Genomic DNA, 11776 nt, shown 5'->3' on the forward strand with positions numbered 1-11776 from the left:
GGAGATAGCTCAGCAGAATAAGTGCTTGCCTGGCAAGCACAAGGTTCTGAGTTCAATCCCTGGTACTACCAAAAAAACCCTGAAAGTAACTTGAAGTTCAGACTTCCCTTATCTATGTGGGATATTAAAATTGGAAAATGAAATCTACCCTTACTTAGGTATAACCCAGGATGGCAGGGTCAGGACTCTTCTAGGTGACTGTTGAAGACAGGCCAGTGTCACCCAAGCACCCTTTAGGCCAGACTCGGGAGAACTAACCTCTAAGTAAAACCACAGAAAGCTCCCTGATGCTGTCATCTGAAATGGGCCCCAAATTCCCATTGCTGTTCTTCTTTCATAACTTTGTTTCTCCTCTTTGTGGCACTTAACCACATTTACCATCATGTGCTTTTGTTGGCATTTGTCTTCCTTGTGGAGTCTTAAACTTTAGGAGGCAAGACAGCACTGGCCACACCACCTCCCTGCCCCACACAAAGCCTGTATAGTGAAAGGCACAGTAAGTGAAACACTAGCCTTCCTGGTTTTTGTGTCTTGGCTTTCAATTGTGTTGATGTATGATGTTGCAATGGTGTGCAGCAGACCCCTTCCTCCTTTTCTCTTCTGCTTCCTGGCCATGGGATAAGCAGTTCTGCTCTGCCACAGACTTTGGCCACAGTGTGCCACCTCCACTCAAAGCAACTGACAGTGAACTGAAACCATGAGCCCAAAATACCTTTGCAATTTACCAATTGGTTATGTTGAGCATTGGTATCATAATAGAAAGTGGACAAACATATCCATTTGGACATTCTGGGTATATTTTAAAAATTCATCACTTTACATTTTTAATAGAAGAGCTTGTAGCTTGTAGGTTTTGTATCAGCATAATGAAGAATAGGAGTCCATACTCAGCCTAAGAAATTATAACTACAACAACCAAAACCATAAATTGTTCTTACCAGAGACCAGTAGTACTCTAAACCTTGAGTTTCCATTCATTTAACTCTTTGCAAATGAGAACAAGAGGGTGAGGAACTCGCCCAAGGCCAGCATGCAAGTTGAATGCTGCACCAGTGGACCAGCTCTGACTCTAACAGCTTAACCACCCCAGAAAATGGACTCTCTATAATGCTCACAGAAGCCAAATAAAAGTAAAAAGAAAAACCTGGATTAGCAAAATATGGGAGCAGCCAGCTGACAGCTGATGGAGAGGAGCAGAGCCAAAGGCGGCTGCTTCACTCTGGACCAAGAAGGAAACATCCTAATCCACATGGTGCAGCTCCTCCTTCACCCTCCTACAGGAGGAGAGCGGCCCCTGTCAAGGAGGGCCAGTTGTGGCAGGGCCAGTCTCTGTTGATGGAATTTACCCACCCAAGTGTGGGAAGAAGTTGTGCTAGGCAAGGCGCTTCCTTCTCTCTGGCCCTGGGATCTATGAAATGCAGAGACCAACAGGGATTGAACTCAAGACCTTGTGCTTGCTTGGCAAGAGCTTATTCTACTGAGCTATCTCCCCAGCCCTCTCCTCTCTTCTTGAAACCAACTTAGCTTCAAGATTAGATGCTCTGAGTGGACATTGGGTTTCATGGTCTCATGGGGTTTCCATCTCCTCCCAGGAACTTCTCCAACATCTGACATAATTCCTGTCTTACTGCCTCTTCAGGCCAGGGACTCTCATGTTCCTCTGTGGAAAGGCTCCATCCAGCCCCAAAATGGAAAGTTTTGGTGACATAGTGAACATCTAAGATGCCCCTCCTTCACCCTCCAAAGAACCCAAAATTCACAGGGGATACAACACAGAGAGAATAAAAGATCCATGATAGGACCCATCTTTGTAAAGACCCAAGTAATTATTTTCCTTTTTATTTAACAAACACTCAGTACACAATAATTCACACAGATTAATTCTCATAGCAACACTAGAAAGTACGCACTGTTATTAGCTCCATTTTACAGAAGAGAAAGCTGAGGCATGAGGAGACCACTAAAAATATCAAAAGTCTTCTAGCTGGTAAATGTAAGTCAGAACTTAACCCTGCAGTCTCCTCAAGCTGCCCTCCTCTTACTCACACCTCTGTGCTCATCTCAGTGCATTTTCATCTGACTCACCTGCATGTTGATGTTTGGGAGCAGATACCAGGTATAGCAGCCACTCTCGTGCAGACTGCATTCTATCTCTATTTTTGAATACAGGCCTGCCACTAGCTGTGTGGCCTCAGACCCTGAGACTCATGATCTATAAACCAAAATCCAGTCAGAGACCTGAGATCTACCTGCCTCCACCCAAGAACTGGCTTGCACCCTGGAACTTACAGATGCGGAAGTACTCCTCTCCGTAGCTCTCTCGGGTCTCCTGAGGCAGCCGCTCCCACAGCTTTTCCATTCTTTTATCAAGGGACTCTTTGCCCAGAATGGATGTCTTGTAGTTCCCTGGCTCAATGATGCTGACCTTCACCCCAAAGTAGTGCATCTCATGCCTAGGAAAAGAAGAGTTATACTTTGGTCTAGGCCTCAAGATGACAATGTCAAGGACAGCCACTTCAGGAGGGAACTATCTTTCTCTGGGAACCTAGAGGCACACCCCCTAAACCCTGGCAGCTGGCCCAGGCATTGTCTTTATACAAACAAATTCTTCCCAAGGACCTCAGCCCTTTATCAAGCAAATCCAGCAATCTCTGGACAATTTGCATTTAGGCAGATGCAGCAGGAAGTCAGTGGAGAATCTAGGCCAAGATCTTCCTCCTACCAGGCATCTCCTAAATTAAGCCCCAGGCCCTGCACCCACACAACAGAAGCAGTGATAGTATCTATACAAAGCCAACCAGTGGGCTTCTCTGAGGGTCTTCCCAGGAACACCTTTCTCCCCAGTCCTCTGTGTCTGTTTTGGGAACTCTTTCTTATTCCTACAGGCCCACATAGTGTTGCCTTCATTATGGGACGTGTTAGGGCAGTCCTCTTGGCTGTTCCCTATGTCTGTCCCACTTACTTCTTTACTTCTCTCTTTCTCTTTATGGTTGGGGAAGGCTTGCCGCTGGTATCCCTCCTGCCTCCTGCAGCTCCTTTAACTTTCCTGTTCCACAATACTCCTGCACACATGCTGGGAATCCGCCCTCTCTCTCTAAGTTAAAACCCCTGGATCCCCACCTACAATAGTTTGGTCCCAGGACCCAGTCACCTGATGCTGTCAGAGAAGGCCTCAACACCAAACTTGGAGACGCAGTAGCCGCCACCAATGACAGCCACACGACCACCAGAGCTGGACATGTTGACCACCCTGCCCCGGGCTTTCTTGATCATAGGCAGCATGTGGAGGGTCACATCGATCGTTCCCACCAGGTTCACATTGATCACTTTTACAAAGTCCTCCTTGGTCAGCCATTCATTGGGACCACTGGGAAGGGCCACACCAGCATTGTTCACCAGGGCCCAAAGGCCTGAGGATGAGATTGAGGGAGAGAGAAACACAATGTAATCAGCAGTATCTCTGGGAAAAAAAAAAAAAAAACCTTGGACAATAGCCCACCAGGTTAGTGAGGCTGGCTGAGCTGGTATGCTAGACACAAGACAGCATGGCTTGGGTGAGGCAGCTACAATAGCATGGTATGCTGATAATGACTAGTGTTACCTACTAATGGGGCACCTTTCCTGATTCAGTTAGTTGGGACTCTGTACCAGCTATAATTGAGGCAGCATGTAGCTACAACCACTTAAGTTGCTAGCTCTAAGAAAAGAGAGAACCTTTTCTTAACAAAGGATTAATTTTTATTTCCCTGACCAATCATGCTTCCTTCTTGTATTCACTTAAGTATAAGAAGTCAACTCCATTTCACCTGTTACTAAAGTCAATTCATTTAACCATTTATCCATTCACACATTCTTTTATTCATTCACACATACCCTGCCAATTACAGGGCAAAGGAGATATGAAATGAACAAGAAGGATCTTATCCTTCTAAGTGCTCACAGACAAGATAAAATATTATTCATAAATAGAGGTATAAGACACATAAATAAAATGCTTATGGGAAAAGTGAAGAAAACTCTCCTGTTGGGTTGGCCTGATAGAGATGGGGAACAATAATGCTAAGTATGATCATTCACATCTGCAGGGGATCAAGAGCCTCAAGTCCTAGGCCAAGCTCTAGCTCCAGCCTTAGACAGACCCCTTCCCACACTGGGCCTCAGATTCTTCATCAGACTCAACCATGGCAGGTGTTTCTAACCTGTGCCTCAAGCCTGCTAGTGAAGAGGCTTTCATTTGTTTTACATATTGAGCTTCCAAGTACAACTTCCCCGAGAAAGCTGACCCTCAGTGACCTCTCCTCGCTCTTTCATCCAAGGATCCCATGAATCCCACCTACTGATTCTGTCCCTTCCTCATTCCCATTGCACTGCCCATCTTGGCCAACAGAGCCTCAAGGCACCCTGCTGGCACACTCACCTCTCTCGGTGGGCAGGTCTGCATGCAAAATGCAATTCTGGTCCACCTATCCCTGACATCCCTGCCAGGCCAAGTCCCCTGTTTTCCAGCCTTCCTCCTGTTAGACAGACTCCCAGAGACTAACTAGTGGACAGATCTTAGAACTAATCCACCTAAGGGGATGCTCTTGCCTTACAGAGGAGAAAAATGAGGTTTCTGAGATCTCAAATCATAAAATTCCAGCGGTCTCTGCCTGTGGGGAAGGAACACAGCACCACTGCCAGTGACCACCCTGACAAAGAACTACAGCAGAGAATGTACTACCTCTTGGGGAAGGAAGAGAGCTTTTCTGTTTTCCCCTTGCAAAGAGTAACCACAGAAGAACAAGAGCAGGCCTAACAGCTTGAGGGCTATGCCAATCTCATGTCCAGGGACTTGCAGAGACAACATGAAAGCATGCAATAATTGTCTACCATTTCCCCACCAACAGTTTCCAGGGCTTCTTAGAACAACGATGTTGCTCAGTGGCTTAGACAAAATAATAGTCTCCCAAAATATCACCACTTTAAGGCCTGGAACCTGTATTAAGTAGGGCTACTTGAGAAAAGGAGGATATGATTCCCAGTTGAATTAACATCAATCATCAGTAGACCTTAAAATGGGGAGATTCTACAGGACCCACATGTACATATAATTACAAGGCTTCATCTAACAGGAAGAAGGCAAAAACTAGACAAGCAAAGAGACAGGAAGAGTGTAAAGAAGACACAGTCCATCTTTGTGGGTCTCCAATGTGGAGAAAATGGGCCATGTGCCAAAAATGCTCCCATCCCCAGACCTTAAAGAAGGTAAAGAAATAGACTCTTCCCTGGGGATCTCAGAAAGAAATCCTCTCTATGGAGACATTCATATTAGCTTGAAGAGGCACATGTTGGCCTTTGCTCTGCTATAATTGCAAAAAAAATATGTCATTAAGCTACTACATTTGAGTATCTTTGTTACAGCAGCAACAGTATATTGGAGGAGTCATGAACTCCATGGGCTTGAGGTTGGATGTAGGTAAGTGGGTGAAGCACAGTGATGGAGAGAGAGGTTCAGCGCTACTAATTTATTCACTAATTAGTTTATTCAACAAATATTTCTTAAGCACTCTCCTAGGTACCAGACACTACTCTAGGTGTTCAGGATACAAGAGACAAAAGCAAAAGAAGCCAGCCTGTTCCCAGGAAGCCTTATTCCAGCAGAGCAAACAGATAATAAACAAATACAATGTATTGTGCACTGGATAGGGATAAATGCTAAGGAGAGAAGTAAAATAAGGAGCTTGTGTCTGGCTCCTCCTGGGACCCAAGCTCATTATCCCTCCTGGGCCGAGGCCCAGCCTCATTTCTTTGGGATGAGGCCTTTCCCAGACTACTGCTTCCTGCACAACCACACTACCCTGTGCCTCTCGGGCCTGTGCCTATACGCTGCATGCCACAATGTTCCTGCGCAAATCCTACATACTCTTGGTGTGGTCTCAATCCCACAAGTTCTTTTCCCATTTGGAGCAGCCACTCTGAAGTAGTCCCCAACTTCTAAGACACCTGCCCTTCTACTGTATGACAAAAGGACAGCAAATCCCACACATGGAAACCAGTCTCTTGCCCCTTGGTCCTGCACTAGGACTTGTACAGGACTAATGGTAGCACCACTGAACTCTCTGAGAGGTCTCTCCATCCTTCAAGGTTTGGACAAACAGAACACATCTTCCCTTCCTTACCGCTTATCCAGACTTGTGCCTTGTCACTCTTTAATTCTGGGAGAGAAACTCCTTAGAAAACCACCAAGGACAGGCCCAGGCCAAACCATTGAGAGACTTGCAAACTAGCCAAACCAGCACCTTGTAGCCCTGTTCCTTTCATATCACCTCTCCCACCTATTTGGACAGCCGGGTCCCTGAGACTGTTAGAGACTGAGAGTAAGAAAAGTGAGAGCCAAAGAATGCAGTTTGCCCTACCTTGGTCGCCCACTTGGTCCCTCACCCACTGGGCTGCAGCCTTGACGCTCTCAGTCTTGGTGATGTCCAGTAAGATGGTCTGCAGCCTGTAGGATGTCTCCTGCTGAAGTTTCTGAGCCCCTTCCTCAGTAAGGCAAGCAGCCAGCACTCTCATGCCTCTTTCAACCAGCTGTCTGGCCAGCACATTCCCAAAGCCAGAGTCACAGCCTGTAATGAAGACATACTTCTCTGAAAGGTTGCGAACCAGGTTACAGTTCTTAAACCAGCGGTACATAAAACCTAAGTCTGTGATTGCTGCCATTTGGCCGAGTGGCCAAGAAGGATGAGCCTCAGGAGCATCAAGAGAAGCTGGCCCGCAGAGTCCAGCTGGCTGTCCTCTGAAGCACACAAGGAAAGAAAACTTCCACTTGTTGCCACAGATTCAGAGCCCTTGAGTGAGCCACCCTGTAATTTTTATAGGTGGATACGTTACAGCAATTAACCTACTTGCAAGAAATTCAAGTCCAACCTGAAGATTTGTCACCTCTTCAAGCACTGATGACTCTCTCTCTCTCTCTCTCTCTCCCTGGATATGTACTGGTGCCAAAAATAGGAAAGCTCCAGTGTCAGTGGGGGTGTCAAGAGTCTGTTCTCCTGGGTCCTATACACAAGATAAATGAGAAAGGACTCAGCCTAGACAGCCAAGTGGGAAAAACCCTCACAACCTCACTCCAGCCTTGAGATTGAAATCATCCGTCATAAGTGCAGGCATATAAATAAATATAATTTTTATTTTTAAGGAACCAATAAAACTAACTCATAAATGCAAAAGAATCAATAATTGATCTGTGCCCTCCCAAGCAAAAGAGTAATAAAGTTCCTGTCCTCAGCTCTTCAGAATTCTCACGTGGGTCTCCATCATGAGAGAGGATAAGAAACAAAGGGTTACCATGGAGGGGCTGTCTCCATTGTCCTGACTCAGGAGACAGGGGGACCCTCCTGAGAGGGAGGCTACAGTTTGAAGCTCTGACTTCCAGGAAGTAGAAATGAGCAAGGCACTCAAGGCTTCTTGGGGGTCAGTAGAGAAATTTCCCCAGTGCACTTCAATTCAGCCTACCATTCCACCTACCTCCATCCCTGGTGACCAGGCCAGTGGAGGAAGCAAAGGACTAAGAGCACACAGCTCCCCAGGCTAAGAACTGAGGAAGCTGTCTCCCTTGCACCCAGGATCAGGCACATTATAGAGAGTCTGATGAGCTGAGGAGCCAGGATGTATGATGATGATAGCAAAAGGAGGAAAATATGGAACTAGGAAGCTCATCAGTGACTGACTGGGTGTGCAGAGGGTAGGCACGCTAAGCGTCAAAGTGACTCAAAGATATGGGCCATTGTAATGACAGAGAGAGCCACAGGTAACAAGAGAAGTCAGGTAAGACCTGACAAGGCTGGGATCAGCTAGGTCCGATGTGGCCATCACAGTGAAGGATGTCCATCCAGCCAGTGAGGCTGGATGATGAGATCACTGGACAGAGGAGCAAGAGCCTAGACAAAGTCCTTGCTCTGAGAAGCATGAGGCATAGGAGAGCAGAGGCTGCTCCAGCAGAGGGCCAAGACCTGGAAATGTCAAAGGCAGGACTTGGAAGGAAAGAACAGATTCTGGGCAGTGGAACAGAGAATTCACAGAAAAGTAGAATGGAAGCTGATCAAGCAAATAATGAAACCAGACACATGTGAGACACAGAGCCCACAACTGGAATTGCATAAGGCACAGAGGCAGAACAATAGAAGGGCCTAGGTGGCACCTTCCCTCGACCTCCACATACACCACCATTCCTCAGTACAAGTCTGATCACCAGGCCACACTGTCTTCCTTCTTCAGAGGCTGTGGCACCAAGTTCCCTAGAGGGAAGCAACAAAGGCTTCATCTCTGTGTTCTACTACTTACCAACTCTGGCTAGCCCCAGAATCAGATAAAGCAAGTTGTCATGGGTCAACTGAATTTTGTGCTGTAACTATGAAAAACTGTTAGGTTCCCTAATGCTTCCTGTTATCTACTCTAAGGAATGTGTTCTCACCCTCTGTTTAAGGCTGTTTAGTAATGAGTAACTGTCTCCCTAATCTAATTCCTGTAAACAAAGTTTGCTTACAGAGATGACTTCAAAAGGGAACTAAATGGCCTTAACTCCTTGTAACCTTGGACTATGCAAGGCTGCGTGTACTCAGGTGCAAAATAGCCAGGAACTAAACAATGTCCCCAGAAAATTTAGGCTGAGTAATGATCACACTGACCCTGAAAGCATTATTTTGTGTCAGATGATAAATTTGCTTGCAAAACTGGATATGGTTCCATGTTTTAAACCCCCCCTGCTTCCTGGGCTAGCTGCTGGCTATACAGTCTTCTCCTGAGGTGAGAGATGATGGGCGGCTCTGGGCTCAGTAATAAACGGCTCTTTTAAAATTCCAATACGGCTTCTAATCTGGTTTCTACACTGAGTGATCCATAGCACAAGTGTCACCTGAGAAGAGCCCAGTATGGCTTAGCCCTTTTGTACCAACAGTAGTGGAAGGTAGTAGGTACAGGACTCTCCCTTTCAAAGGGCAGATCCCAAGCTCATAGTGATGAGGTGAGGTATGGTAGAAGGTGAGCCTACCGCACTTTACATGTTTCCCAAGGCACTGCACACTCTATGCTGTACTGAAAACACCCCATGGTCTTTATTGGCTCTTGAGTGAGTAACTAGGAATTCATGCTTCAGGGAGCACAGACAATGACCCACAAGGGCTGAGCAGACCCAGGGACAGTGTATGTCCCAGTTCATGAGGACATAGGTGCAATTCCTGAAGTTTCACGAGGTTTTTTGTTTTGTTTGGTTGGTTTGGATTTTAGAAATGATCTCACTATGTAGTTCATAGTATCCAACTTGTTGTGATCCTCATGCCTCAGAATCCAGGTGCTGAAATTACAGGCATGTACCACCAAGCCTGGCTCCTGAAAGTTTCATGGAACAATCAGTGGAGATGAGCTTGAGTGAGACTCACCTGGAGGCACTGAGCAGAAGAGAAGTCCTTATAAGCACCTGTTGCTGTAGGCAGCCAAGTTAGATAGAAATATTATAGTCAGTCAGACAGGGCCAGGCCCTCAAGGAGATAAGATGAAAGACAAAGTGACTTGGCGACTTGGAAGAGACAGACACTCCCATATGGGCCACACCTCAAGACAAAAGAGGAAACATACAGCTACATACTTCCCTAGGGATGGGCATCAGGGATTGGTATTCTACATAGGTATCAATCACCTTGAAAGAGCCCAAATGAGTCACTAACCCAATCCCCAACAGGAAGAGACCCTATCCCAGTACTCATGCCCACTTGCTATGTGACTGGCTTCCTCTTTTGGTACTGGATTTAATCAATTTTACCTGAGCAATGATGTTTGTAATCTCATTGGTTGACAATAGTTTTGTCCTACCTCATGCCCACCTAAGCAAGTTCCCATGTATTCTCCACCACCTTAGACCCACCTCACCACATTGTTTTCCTCTATAAAAGTCCCTGGAAGAGACAGCTTCCCGGGGACAACCCTCTCAGGCCCTCCTCCTGTCCCTCTCTCGGGACAGACGCTTTCTTTCCCTCAATAAATATACTGTGCTCATGACCTCCATTTGTTCCTAAAATTCATTCTTTGGTTTTAGAGAACATGAATTCACCCCAGGTACCTTTTAGGTTGGGAGATCATTTTTCTCCCTGTATCATTTGGAGGTCATCAACCTGACATCATTTTTTGTTCCATGTCACTGTAACTGACACTCTCACACCCCCAGTGATCTCCCTTTCAAAGGGTAGATCCTCTTAGAGTTAGGGGAACCAGCTCAAACACATGTTGACCACTCTTTCTAGCATCAGAAGGACAAGACACATTCCTCCATCTCTGAGCAGGATGAGGCTTGTGCAGAAGGGGAGACAAGAACTGGAAAGGACAGAAAGTAGGCGTGCACTGAGTACACCACTGCCCAACCCTACTGACAGGAAGCCCTACTCAGTCTAGGTAAGAACCAGAAACGAAAGAACAACCTTGTGAACACCTACTCCACCAGGCTATAAAGAAGGTCAGTGATTTTTAATTTTACTTCAGCATGTTTTCTGTGTATGAGTGTGCTTCCAGGGGGGTAGGGGGCACTGTGTGTGTGTGTGTGTATGTGTGTGTGTGTGTGTACGTGTGTGTGTGCATGTGTGCACGTAAAGACAGCTATAAAATTCAGGAGACTTAGTGCTAATGTGAAGCTATTTCTCTGCTCTTTGAATGAGCTGCTATGAAACATTCATAGATTGGGCTGTCCCCAAAGATTCTTCTTGGCCATTCTTTTTTCTTCAAGCTCACAGACCTGACTCAAAACTCCATATGAGGTTTCAATGAATGGCCTTCAAAACATTATCTAGAATTCAATTAATATGTACTGTACATTTCATCAAGGTATGTTGGTGCAAACATATAATCTTAGCTATTTAGGAGGCTAAGGCACCTTGAAAGTCAGCCTGGGCCACTTGGTAAGACCTTATGTTAAAAATAAAATACAGGTGAGATGGCTCAGTGGTCTAAAGCACCTACTTAGAACAAACTTAGCAAAGCACAGGGACCACGGTTCAATCCCCCAGCACCACATGCCAGCCAACCCCACCCCCTGGTGGGCTGAGCTGGCCACACACACACACACACACACACACACAAAAAAATAAATAATTTAAAATAAATAAATAAATAAAATACAAAACACCAGGTATGTAGCTTACTGGTAGAACTTCTGCTTAACATGCAAGGGGCCCTGGATTCCATATGCAAAGTAAAAATTGCAACCTCAGTATTTCTAAGTACCAGTCAAAAATGAAATGAATGGCTCTGCAACAGGGCCATAAGTTCCTATTTTGACAATGCACTCTGGTCATTTTTCAAATATACATGTTCCCTAAAGGCTTCATATCTTAAAACTTTATATTGAAAAAAAAAAGCTAAGACAATGGGGAGCTACCTCTCAACTCCAGTGTGTACTTGCCTGAGGAATCTCTGTGGCTTTCTGCATACATATACTCAGCTCGGCCTGGACTTTTTTTTTTTTTTTTTTTTTTTTTTGCTTGTTTGGTTTTCAGAGATCTTTTTTTTTTAATTTTTTTATTGATAAATATGAAGGAGACAGTTTCACAGTTGATTAACAGGACACTTTTGGTAATTAATACACTGTGCATTATTATCTTCTCAGTGGTTATCCATAGTACAAGAAGCAGACAGGATATTCTGTCCAAACACTGTTAGTATACCTCTTTCTTCTCATTGAATTAAGCGAAAGTAGCTGTAAATTTATCCTATTTTGTATATATAAATACAAAATGATCTTTGCTTTGTATCTTTT

At 45.3% G+C, this 11776-nt stretch overlaps 1 protein-coding gene across 1 annotated transcript in view; it reads right to left on the reverse strand.

Moving 5' to 3' along the window:
* The window catches only part of LOC101581906 (short-chain dehydrogenase/reductase family 9C member 7), an 8334-nt gene extending 1638 nt beyond the window's left edge, over positions 1-6696 (reverse strand). The window contains exons 1-3 of the mRNA XM_004646981.2: positions 6396-6696; positions 3152-3410; positions 2290-2453 (exon numbers count right to left, since the gene is read on the reverse strand). Of these exons, the coding sequence (XP_004647038.1) occupies positions 2290-2453; positions 3152-3410; positions 6396-6696 (724 nt within the window). The remainder of the gene's footprint in view (positions 1-2289; positions 2454-3151; positions 3411-6395) is intronic.
* Positions 6697-11776: the final 5080 nt, after the last annotated feature.

This window comes from Octodon degus, unplaced genomic scaffold (assembly GCF_000260255.1).
Source record: "Octodon degus isolate 3935 unplaced genomic scaffold, OctDeg1.0 scaffold00286, whole genome shotgun sequence".
Lineage (NCBI taxonomy): Eukaryota > Metazoa > Chordata > Mammalia > Rodentia > Octodontidae > Octodon > Octodon degus.